The sequence below is a fragment of the Phycodurus eques genome, chromosome 7, assembly GCF_024500275.1.
Source record: "Phycodurus eques isolate BA_2022a chromosome 7, UOR_Pequ_1.1, whole genome shotgun sequence".
Classification (NCBI taxonomy): Eukaryota; Metazoa; Chordata; class Actinopteri; order Syngnathiformes; family Syngnathidae; genus Phycodurus; species Phycodurus eques.
The window spans coordinates 17,635,654-17,658,921 of NC_084531.1; the positions used below are offsets into that span (position 1 = coordinate 17,635,654).

The 23,268-nt window shown below is 43.3% G+C and overlaps 1 protein-coding gene across 2 annotated transcripts in view; it reads left to right on the forward strand.

Annotated features, from left to right (window-relative positions):
• LOC133405596 (bridge-like lipid transfer protein family member 2) overlaps window positions 1-22,993 on the forward strand; it is a 40,854-nt gene extending 17,861 nt beyond the window's left edge. For both annotated transcript variants that reach the window (XM_061682712.1, XM_061682713.1), the window contains exons 20-40: window positions 984-1,102; window positions 2,971-3,194; window positions 3,326-3,516; window positions 3,934-4,033; window positions 4,105-4,304; window positions 4,373-4,670; window positions 5,033-5,190; window positions 6,291-6,497; window positions 6,977-7,076; window positions 7,725-7,907; window positions 7,978-8,099; window positions 8,186-8,341; window positions 10,679-10,800; window positions 10,898-11,078; window positions 12,218-12,304; window positions 14,091-14,201; window positions 14,289-14,424; window positions 19,557-19,681; window positions 19,758-19,859; window positions 21,838-21,972; window positions 22,258-22,993. In XM_061682712.1, the coding sequence (XP_061538696.1) occupies window positions 984-1,102; window positions 2,971-3,194; window positions 3,326-3,516; window positions 3,934-4,033; window positions 4,105-4,304; window positions 4,373-4,670; window positions 5,033-5,190; window positions 6,291-6,497; window positions 6,977-7,076; window positions 7,725-7,907; window positions 7,978-8,099; window positions 8,186-8,341; window positions 10,679-10,800; window positions 10,898-11,078; window positions 12,218-12,304; window positions 14,091-14,201; window positions 14,289-14,424; window positions 19,557-19,681; window positions 19,758-19,859; window positions 21,838-21,972; window positions 22,258-22,446 (3,246 nt within the window). In that variant the 3' untranslated portion in view covers window positions 22,447-22,993. The remainder of the gene's footprint in view (window positions 1-983; window positions 1,103-2,970; window positions 3,195-3,325; window positions 3,517-3,933; window positions 4,034-4,104; window positions 4,305-4,372; window positions 4,671-5,032; window positions 5,191-6,290; window positions 6,498-6,976; window positions 7,077-7,724; window positions 7,908-7,977; window positions 8,100-8,185; window positions 8,342-10,678; window positions 10,801-10,897; window positions 11,079-12,217; window positions 12,305-14,090; window positions 14,202-14,288; window positions 14,425-19,556; window positions 19,682-19,757; window positions 19,860-21,837; window positions 21,973-22,257) is intronic.
• Window positions 22,994-23,268: the final 275 nt, after the last annotated feature.

Consider the following 23,268-nt stretch of genomic DNA (forward strand, 5'->3'; position numbering starts at 1 on the left):
GCCATGTTGAATGTGAGGCATTGACGTGGCAGCTGTGTTGTGATGGTTATATCTATTGTGGCATTGAGCGCAGAAAGAGAGAGAGAGAGAGAGAGAGAGAGAGAGAGAGAGAGAGAGAAAGAGAGAGAGGCATGGCAGCAGTGTTAACTTTGAGGAATACAAACCACCACCATCATAGGCAAGTCGCTTTCATGGGCCACAAGGAATTAGTGAGCTTCCTAGTTCTAATCCCATTGCCAAAGGCGAACGGCTTGACAACAAATTTTTACGGTACCAAAAATAGCATGTTCGTGTCCATTTTTTTCAATATCAGATCAATCCGTGTAATGTAAATTTTTCCCAATATTGGTCGATAGTTATCGGTGCCGTTAGTTATCATGCGTCCCTAATTTTTTATTCAGGTCGAATTGAGACATAGCATCTATTAGAGTAGGGGCAACTATTTAAGGAAACACAGGAAATAACCCTATTGTATTGTTTCATGACCCATTTTAAAGTGGGGGGAAAAAACAGGTGGGTTCAGCTAGCACGTAGTTCATTTCAGATGCTCATATAAATCCTCATGATTTACATTAATTTTAAGGCAGTGGTGGGTCAATTTGAGCCTGACCTGAAGACATGTCTCATGCTTATGACCATTAAACATTAAAAAAAAAACATTGGCAAGTAAAAATTTTAAATGTAGGTTTTTACCATGTACATTAGAAAGCCTCCATTTTTTTATGGTTAATGAGTGAATTATCCTCATCAAATTATGATCTGCGAGAGGTAAAGGACACATTTGCACCAAATATGGATTGAAATGGTTAGTAATGCCATCCACAATGGTGATAATTCCATTTCTGACACTTGTTGAAAATGGGTCAAATTGACCCAGTAACATTATTGCTGTTCCTGAGAAACAGAAACATCACAGGAGGTTTAACAAAATGACTGTCCTACTGTCCTTTCACCTGATCTAATCTAACTTTGCATTTGTACAGGATCCTTACAACACCACAGAGAACTTGCACTGGGAGTGGAGCAAGCTCAACTTTGACTGGGACCCTGGCCAGTTTGTATTTAAAGGAGATTTGAATGTCAACGTCAGGACGGCATCAAAGTGAGTATGATTAGTTTGAGTAAATCTCAACTTAAAGGAAACATGCTTTTTTTAAAAATAATAGAACATTTTCCAGGTGTATTTTTTTTAATTGTTTTTATTTTTTTTAAATTGAAAGTCAAAAGACACACATAATTACAAGAAAATCAACCCCCCTTATTCTCCTCCCTCAACCACCCACCCAAACTTGCAGCACATAAACAGGTATAGAAAAAGCTCAACGTTGCTTAACGTCACAGTGCAATCAATTGTCACCAATATGTGTAAGGACATCTCTATCTATGTATAGTAATCCATCCTCTGAAACTATCAGAACGATCATCCCAATATTTTAGATTTTATGGACGCTTAATGCATTTTCCTCATTAGAGGACTGTCCCAGTGTCTGCTCTCCGCCAACTGAGCGTGGAGCACACACACACACACACACACAGACACACACACACACACACACACACACTCTAGATGTGTTAAGCAACTCAGGACAGAGCACTTTTTGTTTGAAGCCACCCACTTTTTAAGTGATCAAATTTATTGGAACATGTGACTGATGGGTGTTTCTAGTTGCTCATGTGTTTCCGTTTAGATTTATTGCTTAAACATTAGATAGTGCTTGTTTTTGGCTTTGGGTTTCACCTGTGAAAACTGCATTTCTGTTCAGCAAACACGAAGACCAGAGAGCTGTCAATGGGATAAAAGCAATTTATTTTGAAGCTGAGACGAGGGAAAATCGGTCATAGCTATTGGACAAACATTGGGCATAGCCAATACAACAATTTGGAATGCCCTGAAAAAGAAAAAGAAAACTACTGGGGTACTGAGCAACAGACATCGAACAGGTCGACCGAGGGTATTGACCTTGCCGTTCCAAATTGGAGGAGACTGTACATTATATATTTATTTAAAGAATATACTGACTGATCAGTCTCAGTTGTCTCGGCGATATCTCCACCAGTGAGATAGGGGTCTTAACATCCACTCGTCACACACTGGTTCAAATCACTGATTTGGGAGGAGGAGGAGGAGGAGGGACCTTGCTCATGCAAATCCGGAATAAAGTGCTAGGGAATTGCGACAAAGTGACTGCTACTTAGTGTTGCCAACGTAGCCACTTTTATGCTATATTTAGCGACGTTGACACTATATTTAGCTATTTTTCCAAACCCTTAAAGCAACTGCTTTTCGGAAAAAAGCAAAAGCTCAACAGATCTAACCACTTTTTGTGCTGTTATTGGAGACTGTGAGACTCACTCCAGAGCAGGAGTTGTTCACCTCGCCATGTCCAAACTGCAAATGAACCCACCACTCTGCGGCTAATTTAACCATACCCAACCTATAAAGATTATATTGTATTCTCACTGGTAGTGACAGCACTTCCATCAACAATCCACCAGATTACACTTTGTCAATTGGTGTAGCGGATCTGTGCATGTCGCTCACGCAGCAGACACATCTACATGGAGCCTTCTATTCTGATTATAATTGGTTTAGAAGCCAAAACCAAGTGGAACATACTCCATATAAACACCTCAATCAGAATAAACAAGCCAAATCTGAATGGAATTGTATTCGGTTTCACAAGTGTGCAATATTCCTTTTGCCAAACCGATCAGAAGTACATTTTCGTCATGTAAACCAGTGGTCCACAACCCCTGGTCGGCGGACCGGTTCCGATCCATGAGGCATTTGTTACCGGGCCGCATAGAAGCAATGACCAATTTATATAATGTCCGTTGTATTGCGTTTTTGCGTGTCAAATGTGTTTTACTTTGAAAATTGACCGGATCTTCTCCGCTGCAACAGCTGTGCATCACAATTGACACAATTGGTTCAATGTACTTCATATGACTTTGTTGTCTCCATCTAAGGTACGACGACATCTGCTTTCTGCACCTGCCCAATTTGTGTATGACCCTTGACCTACAGTGGCTCTGCCATGGCAACCCTCATGATCACCACACCATCACGCTCTGCTCTGCAGAGAATGTTGCAGATGTGACCTCGGGACAGCTTCATGACTCCTATAGGGCGTTTCGCTCGGAGAATCTAAACCTGTCCATCACCATGGACCTTAACCAGCACTGTGGCCTTGGTGAGTGTGTGTGTCAAAGATGTTGTACAGTGTCTGTGTGTTTTGTATGTTTGTGTGTGTGGGAGTGTATGCATGTATGAGCGCCACTTTAAAACCATCCTTACATTCTCTGTTTGGCTCTCCTTTTCCAGAATCATTCCAGCCGAGAATCTTGTTGTACAGCAGCACTCTGCGCTGGATGCAGAACTTCTGGGCCACGTGGACCAGTGTGTCTCGGCCCATATGCAGGGGAAATCTCTTCCACAGCCTCAGGCCCGTGCGCAGGAAGATGGGTCAACATTACAAGCAGATGTCCTACACGGCTGCCTTCCCACAACTACAAGTATGTGTTGCCTGTGCTCATTTCATTACAGTATGTACACAATCACATAAAGGGGACCTATTGTGGAGATGTTACGTTTTAATATCTTGTAAAACAGTAGTTTGATGCCCCCCAATTAGGTGAGAAATAGTAAGTAATTCTTTTGTGAACTGCATATTTCTGAAGACTTCTTGTTAGTGAGCAGTTCTGAATTTTGCCGAATTGTGACAAAACAGGGTGTGGCTAATTTACATAATCTTGCCCCCACACTCAGATCCTCTGACTGTGACTGGGCGTGGGTTGAAAGCGTCCTGTAATTGTTGATCTTTGGTGGTATATTGTGTCATGTAACGTTGTATTAAAACACCTGGGAACTGTTGTAAATTGTTATAAGTGTCATCCTTGTCGACTGAATCCTTTTCTCTGCATTTGTGTCAGGTGCACTATTGGGCGTCATTTGCCCAGCAAAGAGGTATCCAACTGGAGTGTAGCAAAGGCCACATCTTCACTCGAGGGGCTCAGAGGCTAATTCCACAGGGTATTTGAATACAATTTTTAATTGAATATAAAAACATTTTTTTATAGCAACATGCATGTCTGCTCAAACAGCTGGCACCGTGATGAGAAGGCTGATCTCCGAATGGAACGTGACTCAAATGGTGAGTGACCTGTCGCAGGTGACGGTGCACCTGATGGCCTCCACGTGGGACGAGACGGCTGACCACCAGATCAACGCTCAGGTGAACAAGACCCACCTGCTCAGCCTCTCCTCCCTGAGCTACCAGCGACAGAGCAACCGCATGGAAGAGGTGACGCTGTAAATCTGTTGGCTGCTATCAGGTGTGGTGTTTTGTGTGATGTGTTTTGTTCTTGACAGGACGTGACCCTGAAGGACGAGACCAACGCCACATACACTCACAAGCTGCGCCTGGTGGACCTGCGCGCCTCTTGGACCACCATCAACAGGAATATAGCATTCGGGCTGTACGACGGTTACAAAAAGGCCTCAGTCCTTAAGAGAAACCTCTCCACGGAGGCACTGAAGGGCCTGCGCATAGACACGCAGCTGCAGGCCAAGAAGCTCAAGCGCTCACCTTCAAACTACTCGCCCACCGCAAAGCCTCCCACGCCAGTTGCGCCCACCCTCAGTCGAGCAGAGAAAAGTCCACATGAGGGTGAGGACTGCAGTTTTGCTCATTTAAAAGATTAGTGCGTACTCACATTAAAATGATTAGAAATAATCCAGAGTAAAAAAAACTGCATGTGTGCACACGGAATGTACATATCATTGTGATTGCTCTTCTTACCTTACACCGAACACAAAAGTGCTACATGCATAAAGACCACAGCAGTAAATTTCAAATAAATCCAGTCAAAAAATGTACAGTTATGCTCAATGTATCATATAATTGATGCAAACTCTCCGCTCGCCAGTTATTCTTAATAACCGCCACCATGCACTAATAAGCATAACGACTGGAAATGATGCGCAAAGCTGGGGAAAGATGCTTTCTATTCCGCTCCCTTCTCTCTCTAGGAACATCAATGCTCCAGAAGCTCATTGAGGAAACAGACAAGTTTGTGGTGTTTTCCGAAGAGGACTCAGGGGTCAGTGACCAGCTCTGTGGAATCGCAGCCTGCCAGACCGATGACGTCTACAACCGAAACTGGTTTATTGAGTTGGTCAACTGCCAGGTAAACTACCTTCATAACCACGCTGACAGCCTGATTTACTAAGATCCCAAATAGCGGATGCTAAATTGGACGTTTACTCAAAGATTGCGTGCATTGTTGGTAGGCGTGTTGTGAGTGATCTACACCTATTGCGATCTTTTACTGAGATGCCAAATAGCAGGCGCTGAACTGTGTATCCACTCACACTAAAAGATTGTGCGCAGTGTTGAAAACAAGTGTAAAAGTGGTGGAGACAACTGTATTTAAAAGAGGGTTTTACACTTTAGGTAGCTCTGGTTTTTTTCACCATGAAAAATGTGGGAGAGCACCAGACCTGTAATATGAAGTTTGAAGTGATGGAATTTCAAGGGTTTGCGCAAGATAATAAATATATCACTCCGATTATTTTGGGGAAGCCAGAAACTGTAGCCAAGTTGTGTTTGATTTAACTCAGCCCGAGTGTGTGGCAATTGGATGTATCTGCCGAGCTTGTTTAACACTGTGTTCAAAACTTTGGGGAAAAAACCCAAACAACTGGGAGAAGAGGCCAGTACCAATTCTTACAGTGCACTGAAATGATGCAAGAAGCAAGGAAATACAGAGTTGTTATAGATGATATGGCACGACTCCTTCTTGTGACTGGCTCCATATCAGCCCTTAGCCCATTCAGAAGCTCCAAAATTGCATTGTTGATTAGACGATATGTCACGATAATTTTTGGGGGCATTTCAAAAATATTTAATCAACTGGAAAAGTTCTCACCACCGCCTCTCATTTTGCCTGAACATGTGCATGCTGGTTTGCACCTGCCTTTCGATGTAGTATTTAAAGATGCAAAATCAGCCATCGGAATTTGTCTTGGGTTTGCTAAATCACATTGCGTGTGCTAAATGAATTAAATTTCATAGACTCCTCCAAGAATTCGCAAAATGAACTGCAGTGCAATTTTGCACGTTTGGCAGACGCAATCCTGGGTTCACTCGGTTAGTACATCAGCTTCCACATCTGTTTGCGTGATCAATCAAGGCCCATTTTTCCCACACACAAACACTTAGTAAATCAGGCCCTGAATGAGTTAGTCATGATGGTTCAGTGGTTTAAGAGTCCTGCTCCACACGCAGATGATGCTGCGTGGCACCGAGACGGCCGGCTGCATGCTAGTATCTGCGGCCAAGGCCCAGCTGCTGCAGTGTGAGCACCACCCGGCCTGGTACAACGACACCCTGAAGCAGAAGACCACCTGGACCTGCCTGCTGGACGGCATGCAGTACTTCGCCACCATGGAGCCCAACCCATCAGAGCAGGAGGATAGGCAGCTGTGGCTGGAGGTGGGCTAAGCTCTGGCTGGGCAGTGAGACACAGAAAGTCATCCATTTTGATTAGAGGAGTCCCTTTTAGGGTCAATTAGGTCATTTCCAGAGGTGCCTTTGAGACGGACGACTCGTAATGATTTTGTCCAATTCGTATCAAATTAAACCTCGGAGTTTGAGTTTTTATCAATGCATGTGGACAGAGCATGGCTACAAAGTTTGATGACTCACCGTTAAACACGAAACTCAAATAACTCCATGAGTTTGAGTTTTTATCAATGCATGTGGACAGAGCATGGCTACGAAGTTTGATGACTCACCATTAAACACGAAACTCAAATAACTCCAAAAGTTTAAAGCCTAACCACAGGTCTTGTGTGTGTGATGACAATACCGCTCTGAAAAATATGCACCTCAAACTGCTAGAAATCTCTAGATGATACAAAGTAATATGTATGTGTTTGTCATGACATTACACATTTTGACTTTCTATTCAGGTGAAAAACATTGAGGAGCACCGGCAGCGGAATCTTGACTCTGTGCTGGAGCTGATGGAGAGCGGCCAGGCTGTAGGTGGAATGGTTAGCACCACTACAGGTATGACTGAAGACACACACATTACTCACAAAAGGTTTGGGATATCAGCTTCCGGGTAAAATTTCAGGATGAATCTAAAATGCATTATGCCATGTACAGGTGAATGTAATTTGGCAATAAATTTCCTGGTTCAATTAGAATTGGCATTTAAACAGTCCTCTTCATCATGCTGTTCACATTTTTACATGATCTGACCAAGACAACACCGAACAAATGATCAACAGTTCCTCGTCATTGTGAGGCTTCAAACAGGATGTTCTCAGTGGGAAGTGGCCACTGAACTTAGTGTCATAGAATGTCATCAGCAGGTTGCATCAGAGAGACTGGAAGAGTGGCTGATTGGCATTGAAGTGGACATCTTTGGAAATGTACTGGTCGATTCATGGATCGACACCTGTTATGAATTTTGCTGTTCATCTCCTTGAAAGAGAAGAGCAAGTTGTGCTTAAAGTACTGAAACATTTAACAGTTGGACATGTGCAAAGGTTTACAGAAAGTCAAATTAAGTTTACTTGCACAGGTTATAGTGCATTTTAGGTTCATTGTGAAATTTCACCTGAAAGCTGAACATCCCAAACTTTTTGTGAGTAGTTTATATACACATTTCAACCAACGAGATATAAGATCTTCTGTTGTGTGTCCACACAGACTGGAACCAGCCAGCGCAGGTGAACGAGACCCAGCAGGTCCAACGCATCATCTCGCGTTGCAGCTGCCGAATGCACTACATCAGCTACAGTCACGACATCAACCCCGAGCTCACCACACAGATTAAGCCCCCTGAACTGAGGAACCACTGCGAGAAGGAAGACCTGCTGAAGAAACAGGCCGGTATGTGTGGTGCTCATACAGATTCTGCATTTGCGGTATAAATTTTCTCACAATTGTGCTTATTTCCCAGGCGCTGTGGACACGTTCACCCTCATTCACCACGACCTGGAGATATCCACCAACCCTGTTCAGTATGCCATGATCCTGGACATCGTAAATAACCTCTTGCTCCACGTGGAGCCAAGACGCAAGGTGGGCTGATACAAGAGCAGCTGTTTCAAGCTACGTTTACCTTGATGATCATGTCTTTATGCTTTCCATCGATGATCCACATGCAGGAGCACAGTGAGAAGAAACAGCGTGTGCGCTTCCAGCTGGAGATCTCCAGTAACCCTGAAGAGCAGCGCAGCAGCATCCTACATCTCCAGGAGGCAGTCAGGCAACACCTAGCCCAGATAAGACGCCTGGAAAAGCAGATTTACTCCAACATTAGAGTGAGTTGTTGCTAGGGTTGGGCATCATTTGAATTTGAGCGATTCCAGTCCCGATTCCTTATTTCAATTCCGGTTACAAACGATTCTCGATTCTGATTCTTTTAGGGGTCTGGGTCAAAAAAGTTTGCATGTTTTAAATAAAGGATGTCCAAATTATGAACATCCATTTTCTTAGCAACCCACAGCATACACTAAAATGAACATTTGACTCGGGGTTCTTTATAACCAGTATCAATATCAAACCTATAAACTAAAAGGCAATGCGTGTGGAACTAACCCAATTGACTTAATATTTATTAATGAATGTTTCAGCTAAAAGTTAACTATAGCATTGTTAAAATAGTTATTTGGGACTGTTTTATCATGTCAAATGGTTTATATGTGCAAGTTTTAACTTGACTTCCTGTTTTAAGCTTGTACCCTTTTATTTTGAAGGGTACGCGCCGGAACTCAGCATTTTGGCACGAAAAGTAACTTCATAAGGCACCGGTGGTGTGTGTGTGTGTGTGTGTGTGTATATATATATATATTATATATATATTTTTTTTTTAATGGAACCAAATGCTATAAAACGTCGATCTGTTTCCTTACCCACCAATGAAGCACAAGCTTAGTGTTTGTGATACTGTGAGACAACATTTATGTGAATTCTGTCCCAATTCATTGTGATGTAAAGTTGCTACGGTGAAGTTTTAGCTCAATGTTAAGCTTTTTTTTTCTGTCATCGGCTCTTAGGTTGGTTTGAAGCAAAGCAAAGGAAATTTATTTATATAGCACATTTCATACACAAGGTAACGCAATCTGCTTTACATGATTAAAAGCATTTTAAAAAAGAGAAAAAAAACAGCTTATAAACATCTAAAAGAAAGAATAAGAGTACAATTAAAACAGTGTACTGTGCAAGAAATATCATTTAAAAGTAGAAATGCTCTAAAAAGCATGAGGAAAAAAAGAAGAGTTTTTAACCTGGACTTAAAAACATTCACACTTGGGGTTGACATCACTTCTGTTGGTAACTTATTCCATTTTTCTGCAGCATAATAGCTACATTCTGCTTCACCATGTTTGCTTTGCTCCACTATTTGACCGTTGCTCCACCATTTGACCATTTATTTCTTCAGCAGGTCTTCCTTCTGTCGATCTCAGAGCCCTTCCGGGTTTATATTCCATTAGCATTTCTTTCATGTATTCAAGACCTAAACCATTTGGTGATTTATAGACCAGTAGCAGAACTTTAAAATATATTCTAAAGCTGACTGGGAGCCAGTGTAAAGACTTTAGAATTATAGTAATATTCTCTGACTTCTTTGTTCTGGTCAGAACCCAAGCTGCGGCATTCTGGATGAGCTGCAGCTGTTTCATGCTCTTTTGGGGGAGTCCAGTCAGATGACCATTATAATAGTCAAGTCTACTTGAGATAAAAGCATGGATGAGCTTCTCCTTCTCTGCTTGGCACATGCAAACCTTCACTCTGGATATGTTCTTCAGATGGTAGAAGGCAGTTTTAATAATTTATTTGATTTGAAAGTCTGGTCGGAATCTATCAGTACATCAAGGTTTCAGACTTGGTCTTTAGTTTTTAAAGAGAGTGACTCCAAGTATTTACTAACAGCAATCCTCTTTTCTTTATTGCCAAAAACAATTACCGTAATTTCTGATGTATAATGTGCACCCATGTATAATACGCACCCCCAAAGTTGACCTCAGAATTCTGGAAAACCCTTCTACCTATGTATAATGCCTTTTTACAATACATGATTTTGCTTCTACCCATATGATCAAAACATTATCTGTATTTTGTTAGTTTTGTTAGTTTTTATTCTGAAGTTAAGAATATAATACCTCTCTGGCAGAAGAATATTTTTTTAAATGCATACTTGAATTGCACATGCGCCAAGGGAATATTCAGTGCTTTCAGCACCGCCTTCTAGCAGTCAGCGGGAATGAAATAGAAATGCATACGCAGCCACTTTATTTTTACATGCACAGCATTATCAAACATCAATAGTAGAACATAGTCCAAATTGAAATGCTAATAATATTTGTTGTCAACATTAGAAATGTGGGGTTTAAAAAATGGCATTTTTAATGGTTTATGATGCTTTTTTTTGTCGCTAGGAACAAATGTTGCTTTTTGTGCAGCGTTGCCATTTTAGACTAAACAATAGAGATGACTATTGTAAAATGTTTTAAAGAGCAAATTTCACATATATTCATTCAACACGTTGAAAGTGGCTTAACGATGAATTTGTTTTTAATGTGACATGAATTCTAAGGCTCTGTGTCCATCTTCCCCATCCCTGTCCTATCCTTTCTTTGTTGATCACCATCTTCTAGACACAATCCGAGGAGCTGAGCATTGACGAGCTGAACGAGATCAACACGCAGCTGCAGAATCAGCTCAACCAAGAGAAGAACGACATGCAGATGAAGAGCGAGGAGCTCAACATCCTCATCAGGTCCTCGCCACTTCTGCGCCAACTCATGGGTCTAAACCATGGGTGGGCATAGTATGGCCCTGGGGCCAAATATGCTTAACAACTTGTTCCTTCTCAGGTGCTTTAAGGACTTTCAGCTGCAGCGGGCCAACAAACTGGAGCTCCGCAAACCACCGGAGGATGTGAGCGTGGCAAGGAGGACAGAGATCTACTTCGCTCAAGCACGCTGGTGTCTGACTGAAGAGGACGGCCAGTTGGGCATCGCTGAACTGGAGCTGCAGAGGTTCATGTACAGCAAGGTGGGCGACAACTAGGGCTACGCCTTAAAATACAATCAGAATTTCCCCCAAAAGAATCAATTTTCCAGTTTTAATCGTTTTTTTTAGAGAAAGTAAATGGCAATGACGGTATTCATAAGTTGAACTTTCTTTTTTTTTTTTCCCATGTTTGTCACACTTAAATATTTCCCATCATCAAACAAATTTAAATATGAGTGAATGACAACACAAGTAAACACAAAATGCAGTTTTTATTATTGAGGGAGAAAAAAATCCAAACCTACATGGCCTTGTGTGAAAAAATGATTGTTCCCTAACCCTAATAACTGGTTTGGCCACCCTTAGCAGAAACAACTGCAATCAAGTGTTTGCCCTAAATGGTAATGTGTCTCTTTCAGCGCTGTGGATGAATTTTAGCCCACTTATCTTTGCAGAATTGTTGTAATTCAGACACATCGGAAGGTTTTCGAGCATGAACCACCTTTTTAAGGTCACTTTTTCACACAGGGCCATGTATTTTTTTTTCCTCCCCTAACAATCCAGCCATCCATTTTCTTTACTGCTTATCCTCACTAGGGTCACGGGCTGCTGGAGCCTACCCTAGCTATCTTCGGGCGGGAGGCGGGGTACACCCTGAACCGGTCGCCAGCCAATCACAGGGCAGATAAAAACAAACAACCATTCGCACTGACATTCACACCTCCAATTCATGCATGTTTTTGGGATGTGGGAGGAAACCGGAGTGCCCGGAGAAAACCCACGCAGGCACGGGGAGAACATGCAAACTCCACACGGGCGGGGCCGGGGATTGAACCCCTGTCCTCAGAACTGTGAGGCTGACGCTCTAACCTGTCGTCCACCGTGCCGCCTACCCCTAATAATAAAAACTTTCATTTAAAAACTGCATTTTGTGTTTACTTGTGTTGTCTTTGACTAATATTTACATTTGTTTGATGATTGGAAACCTTTAAGTGTGACAAACATGCAAACAGCCATTTTCTTAGTCTAAGCTGTGCACATCAGTGGGGATGTGCGCTGCACTACGGCAGCTACTGACAAATAAAATTGAAAGAAACGATAAAATCGGTTTATCGCCGAGGGACAACAATGCTGGTCTTTCAACTGGGCTTTTGCAACTGACATGTTCTCTCTCCACACAGCTCAACAAGTCTGACGATACAGCAGAGCATCTGCTGGAGTTAGGCTGGTTCACCATGAACAACTTGCTGCCTAATGCAGCCTACAAGGTAATGTCTGTCAAGTCCACAAAATCCTCGTTATAGGAGTGGTTCTCAAACTGGGGTTGTATCTTTTATCAGCCAATAAAACAAACATACTCAATCAATTACTCTTCTCTACCTTAGCTTCTTGCTAATCTCTGATATGATTGCAACGTATCATCACATATTTTTTGAGAAAATTCTCCTTTTTTTTTTTTTTTTTTTTTAAGAATAAAAGCATAATATTATGAGAATAAATTTGTATTTTTTTCAAATTGTTCAATTATTGCTTTCTTCCCTCATTAAATCTTGACGTTGCAGCGTGTGAGGGTATGTATGCTCATGTCTGTTAGTCCGTGTTGATGCCATCTTGTTTGTCCACATCACCCACTGGTTCTTTAGTGTCACATTCACAAGCATCATCATCCTGACACATTTCAGTGTGTGTTCAGAACGTACTCACACGAGGCCATTTGACTCTGGATTATTTCTAGTTGTTGTTTTTACTTCTTCTGTGAAAGGTGGTGGGTATCATGACTACAGTGCCATGAAAGAGTCTTGGCCCCTTCTCAAATTCTTATATTTATGCGCAGTTTCCCCACTTTAATGTTGAAGAGCATCAAACAAATGTAAATATCAGACAACTATAACCCAAGTGAACTGAAAATGCTGTTTTTAAATGATTTCATTTATCATTTATCAAGGGAACATTTTTTTTTACCTGGCCCTGTGTGAAAAAGTAATGGCCCCCTCAGCAGCAGCAACAACTGAAATCAAACATTTCTATAACTGGCAATGAGTCTTTCAAATCTCTATGGAGCTTTTTGGCCCACTGTTTGAATTTAGCAAAAATGGAGGGTTTTCGAGCATGAACAGCATTTTTAAGGTCATGCCACTGCATTTCAATCAGATTAAAGTCAGGACTTTGACTAGTCCATTCTAAAACCTTCATTTTGTTTTTTAAAGCCATTCAGAAGTTAACTTGCTAGTGTGTTTTGGATCGTTATCCTGCTGCAGAACCAAAGTGCGCTTCAGCTTGAGGTCACAAACTGATGGCTGGACATTCTCCTTTAGGATTTTCAGTCTTTTAAGTTCACTTGGGTTTTATTTGTCTGATATTTACATTTGTTTGATAATCTTAAACAAAGTGGGGAAACTGCAAAAATATAAGACTATGAGAAGGGGGCCATTACGTTTTCACGGCACTGTAACTGATGAGAAGCGCGATCACCTTATTCATGACCTGTACATAGACCCATGCGTGGACTCTTATTTCTAGTTGTGTTTATTTCTATTGTGCAAGGTTGAGGTTCTTGGCGAGAGGAGGGATTGCAATATTCATGACATGCATGCAAGTGTGTCTGTACCCATGTGTGGGCTTATTTGTGACAGTTGCACAGTTATCATTAATCATGATGCATATATTGCACGCATGTATGTGCCAGGGCAGTGGCTTTTATTTTGATTGTAGATTTATTTCTAGTCGTTCTGTTTATATCTATTGTGCAAGGTTGCAGTTATCATGCATAAATGGCAGGAAGAGCTTTAAGAGTATTGCTTTTATGACACGTACATTGTGCCATGTGTTTCCAAATGTGCCGTGGATTTTTGGGACCATGTGGCTTATTTCGAGTTGTCAAGGTGCCAGATACCATGAATAACTGCCAATAATAATGCATCAGAGCACTCATACTAGTCAAATGTACAAACTTTAGGTGTGAAGTGGGCTCAAGCACGATTGGAATGGCCTAGTGTGAGTATGCTCTAAATGTCAGATTATTTTTTTCCCCACACTTTCTTCTCCATCCAATAGGTTGTGCTTCGCCCTCAGAGCGCCTGTCAATCAGGACGACAGTTTGCGCTGCGCATTTTCAGCAAAGTACGCCCCCCAGTGGGGGGGATCTCTGTCAAGGAGCACTTTGAGGTGAAGAAAGTCAGAAATGACCTCATCGTCATCATTTCTGGGAGATTTCCGCCCACACTGGTGACGAAAACGCTCTCATGTTTTCAGGTGAACGTGGTGCCTCTCACCATCCAGCTCATGTACCACTTCTTCAAGAGGATGATGGGATTCTTCTTCCCAGGGAGGAATGTGGAGGAGGAGGAGGTGACTGACGAGGAGGACAAGTTCCGACTGGTCACTACGGGTATGTTTTTCCATTTGTATCTTATGTATTTTGTGTTTTCACATAAAGATCAAAGAATGTGGATCCACAGAGAAAACCACAACAAGAGTCTGTCTCCGCTCATTCCTGTACTGGATATAAAACTGGAAATTATGCCTGAAGTGCAGGTATCCATGACTTCCTCCCTCGGATAACAGACACAGTTCGGTTTGGAGCCTCAAGTAGAAATGGCCAACAACTGGATAAAAGTGCTTGAGTAGACAAAAAGTTCTTTTCGAGCTTTATTATAGCCAATTTATATTTCGTAGTTAGAGACTTGTATTGTCAGCTCAAATCAAATCAGCTTGAAATCAAAAGATATTTCTCTTAAAATGGGAAGGTATCTGTATGTAGAAAATTGCTGCATTGTGTCAAATATTTTAATTTCATTAAAATGACAATTTAAAACGCTCCAATTAATTTTATTGTTTAAATATACAGTGGTACCTCAGATACAAGTGACCCAATTTCGGAGTTTTTCGAGATCCAAGCCGTCGATTTTTACTTTGACTTCCAAGCCCAAACTTTACATGCGAGTGCTGTATGGTGGCAGATGGCTCCACTCACTTCATAACAAGCAGCAGGTTGGCTGATATAAGAAGTATATATTCTTCAAAAGTGACCCAACTTAGGAGTTTTTCGAGAGCCAAGCCGTCGATTTTTGCTTTGACTTCCGAGCCCAAACTTTACATGCGAGTGCTGTATGGTGGCAGATGGCTCCACTCACTTCATAACAAGCAGCAGCTTGGCTGATATAAGAAGTATATATTCTTCAACAAAGAGGCTTCAAGCTGTTGATTGCCACTACCAGTTGAAGGTGACTGTCAAACTAACCTTAAAGCGAGAGAGAATTACACATGTATTTGAAACAACCACATCGCCTCCATCAAGTATACAATGGAAAACACCACAGCCACACTCCGAGCAATTAACAAAATACACACACAAAAATAACACCAGCCAAAAGTGTTTAAAACACTTTGAGGCCATAGGCAAGAGATCCATTTTACACCAGAGAAGTTACGGAGACCCCTCCTGGAGCCTTATCGTGGTGGAGGGGTTTGTGTGTCCCAATGTACCTAGGAGCTAAGTTGTCTGGTGCTTTATGCCCCTGGCAGGGTCACCCATGGCAAACATGTCCTAGGTGAGGGTCCAGACAAGGTATGGCTCAAAGACCCCCTATGACAATAAAAGTTATTGAACCATGTTTTCCATGGCCCGTCCGTGTGTCACCGGGGCCCCCCTCTAGGGCCAGGCCTGGAGGTGGGGCTCAATGGCAAGCGCCTGGTGGCCAGGCCTGCACCCGAGGAGCCTGGCCGGGCACAACTAGAAAAGGCAACATGGGTTCCCCTTCCCATGGGCTCACCACTTGTGGAAGGGGCCAAGGGAAAGAAGTCTGTGTGAGCTGGCTGGCGGCCAAAGGCGGGGACATTGGCGGTCCAATCCTTTGCTGCAGAAGCTGGCTTTAGGGATGTGGAATGTTACCTCTCTGGCAGGCAAAGAGCCTGAGCTGGTGTGCGAGGTCGAGAAATTCAGACATAGTTGGGGGACTTCCACACTCACGTGGCCAATGACAGTAAGACCTGGAAGGGTGTGATTGGGAAGAACGGCCCCCCGATAAGAACCCGAGCGGTCTTCTTTTATTGGACTTCTGTGCTCATCACGGACTGTCCATAACGAACACCATGTTCAGACATATGGGTGTCCACGTGTGCACTTGGCACCAGGACACCTTGGTCCGCAGTTCAATGATTGACTTTGTGGTCATGTCATCAGACTTGCGGCCGCATGTCTTGGACACTCTGTTGAAGAGATGGACGGAGCCGTCAGCCGAACACCACCGGATGGTGAGTTCGCTCCGATGCCAGTCCGACCTGGCAGACCCAAACGTATTGTGAGGGTCAGCTGGGAATGTCTGGCAGAGTCTCCTATCAGAAGGAGTTTCAACTCCCACCTCCGGCAGAACTTTGCACACGTCCCAGGTAAGGTAGGGTACATTTAGTCTGAGTGGACCATGTTCTGCGCCTCCATTATTGAGGCGGCCCATCAGAGCTGTGGTTGTGGATTGGTGCCTGTCGTGACGGCAATCCCCAAACCCATTGGTGGACACCAGCAGTAAGGGATCCTATCAAGCTTGAAGGAGTCCGATCTGGCCTTTAGGACTCCGGCGGCAGCTGATGTGTACCAGCTGGCCTAACGGAACGCAGTTTTGGTGGTCGGTGAGGTAAAAACCCAGGCGTGGGAGGAGTTCGGCGAGGCCATGCAACATGACTTCCGGACTGCTTCCACGAAATTCTGGTCCATCATCCGACGTCTCACGAGGGAAAAGCAGTGCACCATCAACACTGTGTATAGTGGGGATGGGGTGCTGCTGACCTCACTTTGGGACGTTATGAGTCCGTGGGACGAATACTTCCAAGACCTCCTCAATTCTGGGGACTCTGCGGCTGACTCCCCTATCTCTGGGGTTGAAGTCACTGAGGTGGTTAAAAAGCTCCTCGGTGGCAAGGCCCCAGGGGTGGATGAGATCCGCCCGGAGTTCCTGAAGGCTCTGGATATTGTAGGGCTGTCCTGGTTGACACGCCTCTGCAACATCACATGGAGATCGGGGACAGTTCATCTGGGTTGGCAGAATGGGGTGGTTGTCCCCCTTTTTAAGAAGGGCACCGGAGGTTGTGTTCCAACTATAGGGGGATCACACTTCTCAGCCTCCCTGATAAGGTCTATTCTGGGGTTCTGGAGAGGAGGGTCAGGAAGTTGAATCTCACATTCAGGAGGACCAGTGTGGTTGTCGTCCTGGCCGTGTAACAGGGGACCAGCTCTACACTAGGGTTGGGAAAGATAAACTTATGCGACCGGATAACTGTTCGTAAAGGCAAAACATATGACTGTATTGGTAGCAGACTAGACTTTTGATACAAAGGCCACCAGGAATCCTTAGATATATCGGCTCCACAGGTAACGACAAGCCGCGATTTTCAGCTCTCACTGGAGTGGTTTGCAGCCGATTGTGAAGCAGCTGGGATCAAAATCAGCACCTCCAAATATGAGACCATGGTCCTCAGTCGGAGAAGGGTAGAGTGCCCTCTCCGGGGCAGCCGTGGCGCAATGGTTAAGACCATCGCCTGCCACCGTGGGGGACCTAGGTTGAAGACCCCGACTGGACCATCCACCAACATCCCCCGGACTCACAGCTGTGGTGTCCTTGAGCAAGACACTGATACCCCGAAATGCTCCCCGGGCACTGCAGCTGCCCCCTGCTCCAGTGTGCCACTAACATGTGTATGTGTTCACTGTGATGGGTTAAATGCAGAGAACAAATTTTGTGTACATGCATGTATGTTCATGACAATAAAAGGTGATTCTTAAGGAAGAAATCCTGCCCCAAGTGGAGCAGTTCAAGTATCTCTGGGTCTTGTACACAAGTGAGGGAAGAATGGAGTAGGAGAGCGACAGGCGGATCGGTGCAGCATCTGCAGTGATGCAGACTCTGTATCAATTTGTTGTGGTAAAGAAGGAGCTGAGCCGAAAAGTAAAGCTCCCAATTTATTGGTCAAGAACAAGATCCCGGATACAAGCGGGTGAAATGAGTTTCCTTCACAGGGTGTCCGGGCTCTCCCATAGAGATAGGGTGAGAAGCTCGGTCATCCGGGAGGGGCTCAGAGTCGAGCCGCTGCTCCTCTACATCAAGTGGAGCCAGATGAGGTGGCTGGGGCATCTGGTTAGGAGGCCCCCCGGATGCTTCCCCGATGAGGTGTTCCGGGCACTTCCCACCGGGAGGATGCCCTGTGAACGGCACAGGACACACTGGAGAAACTCTCCTGACTGCCCTGGGAACGCCTCGGGATCCCCCCGGAAGAGCTGGACGAAGTGGCTGGGGAGAGTGAAGTCAGGGCTTCCCTGCTTTAGCTGCTGCCCCCGCGACCGGACCTCGGATAACGTCTGCAGAAGACAAGAGCCATTCACGTGAAGGGGATGAGGAGGACTCCGAAAAGTTGATTGGCTCATTAAAGAGGAACTGAATGTCATGTCGAGGTGTAAAAGTTGTTACTCTGTGTTTGTACACAATACAGTACTGTTGAGTGCAAGTTTTCTTATTAATACACATCAAAAGTTTTTGGGGACGTAACCGCTGACGACAAACATAACCTGCTGCTCACAACAAAAGCACGAGAGGGTGGGAGGCAGGGGGCGGGGGCAGTGGTCGACCGAGTAGTGAGAGAGCGGCATGGCGGCAGTGTTAACTTTGAGGAATACAAAACACAAGTCTCTGTAATCTGGAACATGCTATTTTTGGTACAGTAACATTTTTGAGAGAACACATTTAAAGACAGAACGCAATTGAAACCAGTGTGTGTGTGTCTGTCTTTTGGCTTGATTACACTTCATAATACCAGTTAATATCTTTACATTTTAATCCATCATGTTTTTGCTACTATTCTCTATTAAAAACAATTTTAAAATAGTGGTGGGTTTTTTTTGGAATGACTGGAATGGATGAATTGCATTTCCACTGATTTTAATGGGGAAATATGCTTTAAGATATGAGTGTTTTGAGAGAAGAGCACGGTTATGGAAGGAATTAAACTCTTATCTCAAGACACAATGTAGTCCTACCACTATTAAACAAGTCATCCTAGTCATTGTTCATTTTGTGACGTTTTAAATGCGTGAAATTTCATTTTTGTTTTTGCTGTTTATATTTTTTGTCAATTACTTTAAGACGGTGTAAAAAAACATTTCCGTAGTCCTATTTTTTTGTTTTCTTTCCCAGCTTTCATGCTAATATATGAATAGACTGAAATAAGCGAAAGGCTCGAATTGTATGGTAAAGGGTAGTCCAGTGTTCGCCGTTTACGTTTTCTAATGTCAAATAGTACATAGGGTTGCAGATTTTACATTTTGTGCATTCAAAAATAAAATGTATGCAAAATATACAACAATGTATATATATATATATATATATATATATATATATACATTGTTGTATATTTATATATATATATATATATATATATTTTTTTTTTTTACACATGATAATTGTGATTATTTTGTTCATGATAATTGTGATGTGTAATTTTCATAGCATTTTATCTCTACCCTCCACACATCAGGTATCCCAGTGAAGACTCGTCAGTCCTCTGAGGACACTATGGGCGCCATGGGCCCCAGTAAAGGCCTAACCCAGGGGATGAACCGCAGCGCTGGCGTCAGGAGGTCATTTAGGAAACCTCTTGAGGTATTGATACTTGTAATTGATCGTGTTTATATTAACCTTAACAGATTGTAACGACGCTCTGTCTTTCCCTCACTAGCATCCTGTTGATGACATTGACAAGATGAAGGAGCGAGCGGCCATGAACAACTCCTTCATCTATATCAAGATTCCACAAGTGCCACTCTGTGTCAGCTATAAGGTGAGTAGTGTTGTCTGTGCATAATAATAGGTTTAAGGTTGATTGATTGTGTAAAATGATTGATTGTGTAAAACTGATTAAATCGAGGCGGCATGGTGGACGACTGGTTAGAGCGTCAGCCTCACAGTTCTGAGGACCCGGGTTCAATCCCCGGCCCGCCTGTGTGGAGTTTGCATGTTCTCCCCGTGCCTGTGTGGGTTTTCTCCGGGCACTCCGGTTTCCTCCCACATCCCAAAAAACATGCATTAATTGGAGACTCTAAATTGCCCGTAGGTGTGACTGTGAGTGCATATGGTTGTTTGTTTGTATGTGCCCTGCGATTGGCTGGCAACCAGTTCAGGGTGTACCCCGCCTCCTGCCCGATGACAGCTGGGATAGGCTCCAGCACGCCCGCGACCCGAGTGAGGACAAGCGGCTCAGAAAATGGATGGATGGATGGATGATTAAATCGAATTGGATGCAGTTTGAACTCAACTAGTTTGAACATGTCAACTGTAGGAAGTTGGGCTACAGAATATTCATTGTTTTTTTTAATTAAAATTCATAGTTTGATTATTTTAAATAGTGTCCTTATTTTGAACAAAAAAATAATAATTATATACATTTTCTCTGTATACAGTGGAGCCTTCATATACCCGGAACCAACGGACTTGGGATTTAACTGAGAATAGTGTCCGGTTGGTACTCAAAACGCCCCCTTTGCAGCGGACAAAGTCTGTTAGTTCCAGAATTGGCCGCTGTTGTTTACTGGCACAATCAATAGACAGAGACTGGTACCCGTATTTCTGGGAACAGCCGATGTTGTTTACTTGGGCGCTCGTCGTGTATACGTTTCTCAAACATGCTATATTGATTTTGGCACAGTACACGCAGGCAGTTGTTTTTTGTCAAGCCCTTCACTATGGCATCCAATCATAACGGAGGTGAGAAATCCAAGTGTGCTAACCTCGCAGCTCGTGAAAGCGACCCTGACTCGCTCCCACAACAACTTTCTTCCACCAGCTGCACGCCATTATATCCCCTCTACCAAGCACTGCACTTTCACGGTAGTTTTAAACCATCACAACAATGTTTAAAGGTAAGTATAGGTCAACTTTAAAACCTTTCAAACATTTTCAGACATTTTTCACATTTACATAATTTGTACTGTACTGGTTGTTTTTGGGCCATGAAAAAAAGTGCTACAAATTAATGGACAAATTGCTTTAATGGACAACCCCTCCCCTTATCCATCCATCCATTTTCTGAGCCGCTTATCCTCACTAGGGTCGCGGGCGTGCTGGAGACTATCCCAGCTGTCATCGGGCAGGAGGCGGGGTACACCCTGAACTGGTTGCCAGCCAATCGCAGGGCACATACAAACAGACAACCATTTGCACTCACATGCACACCTACGGGCAATTTAGAGTCTCCAATTTATGCATGTTTTTTGGGATGTGGGAGGAAACCGGGGTGCCCGGAGAAAACCCACGCAGGCACGGGGAGAACATGCAAATTCCACACAGTCGGGGCCGGGGATTGAACCCGGGTCCTCAGAACTGTGAGGCTGATGCTCTAACCAGTCGTCCACCGTGCCGCCCCTCCCCTTATTAGTCAGTTAAATCAAGGTCCCGCTATATATGTATCTATACAATTTTGTAAAATTAGTTTTATTTAATGTTATTGTAGATAGAGAAGAGAAATAGTTAAATGTTGGGGAACAAAAAAAATTACAAATGTAATTTTGTTTTTCAGAAATTAGTTATCATTAGTCAAATTAAATGTGTGTTACATTTTATCGTAAATGCATTTTATATACAGTATATTTTTTTGCTTTATTTAAATACATTTAATTGCACAATTTATCAATCAAGGAAATTTTGCTGATTGCCTACCCCTAGTTTATGCCCCAGTCTCTTTAAGGCTCCTCGTCTAAAAGCCATTTTTCTACCACTAAACAAAGCACGTGTGAGCTAATGTAACTGATGATCTTCCTCAGGGAGAGAAGAGCAGCGTGGACTGGAAGGACCTGAACCTGGTGCTGCCGTGCTTGGAGTACCACAACAACACCTGGACGTGGTTGGACTTCGCCATGGCCGTGAAGAGAGACAGTCGCAAGGCTCTGGTCGCACAGGTACAGCAATGGCAAACTAGCTACAAAGGCGAGTAGCAAACGTATCAGTATAGACCCAGATCCAAGTCCTTTTGGTAACAAAAAGCTGCTTGTAATAATTCAGTGGAAATGGGGAGGGGGGACAGAAAGTAGATGCCTACTAAAGTAAAAGCAGTATCAACATTAAAACATTACATCACAAGTGACAGACATGGCAGCTAGCCGGTCAAGTCCATATCGCAGAGTGCTCCTAGAGCATTTTCCAAAAGCATTTTAACGCATCCTCATCGCCTTCCTCCATGTCAGATGATCAAGGAGAAGCTACGCCTCAAGCCGGCCGGCGCCGGCTCCGACCCACGGGGGAAGACGTCGGACAGCAAGGCGGACTCGGGCCTACAGCAGCAGGAGGAGGACGAAAAGGCTCGGCTGCTCATCGGCCTCAGCGCCGCTGACAAGAACTCGGGCAAGAAGAGCATCTTCAGCCGACGCAAGTGAGTCACTGTCGCTGGGACCAAACCAACCTGGGTTGGAAAAAGGGGACTTTTTTTGTGTATCATGTTGTCCTGCTGAACTTCACATTGAAGTGGGCAAAAAAACAAAGCCCTCAGGTGCCTGTTGATTATGAATATGACCAAACGCTAATTAAGCATCATCCTTGCATTTCAACCGTTGAGCACAATTGGTGAGTGATTTCCTGCTGGCTCAGGAACACGCGTGAAAACCTCGACTATGTCGTCTGCTGTAAGAATTCCATTAATACACACACAAAAATTATGTAACTGTTTTATATTTTGAGGTGCATCTCAATAAATTACAACAGTTGTTTCCCCAACCTTTGCGCCAAGGCACATATTTCAAATTAGAATAATCTCAGAGCACACAACCACATAGAAATGTCACAAAAAGTATACACAGTAGTGCCTGAGATACGAGAGACCCGATTTAGGAGATTTTCGGATACAAGCCGTCGTTGTGCCAAATTTTTGCTTTGACTTGCGAGCAAAAAATTTACATGAGTGCTCTATGGGGGCAGTGAACTCAACTCAGCTCACTTCACAACAAGCAGCAATTTGAGATAGTGAATACATTTTTTTTTTTTTTTTAAAGGCTTTAAACTGTATTGTATGTAATATTCCTTATTTAAAAAAACAAAGTTTTTTTTCTGGAGAGGCTGGGACAATTTAATGCCATTTCTGTTCATTTCAATGGAGAGATAACTTTAGACTCATGTTTGCAGTTTGGAGTATGGTCATGGAACAAATTAAACATATCTCAAGACACCACTGTATAGTGAATCCCTATTCTAATACTTATTTT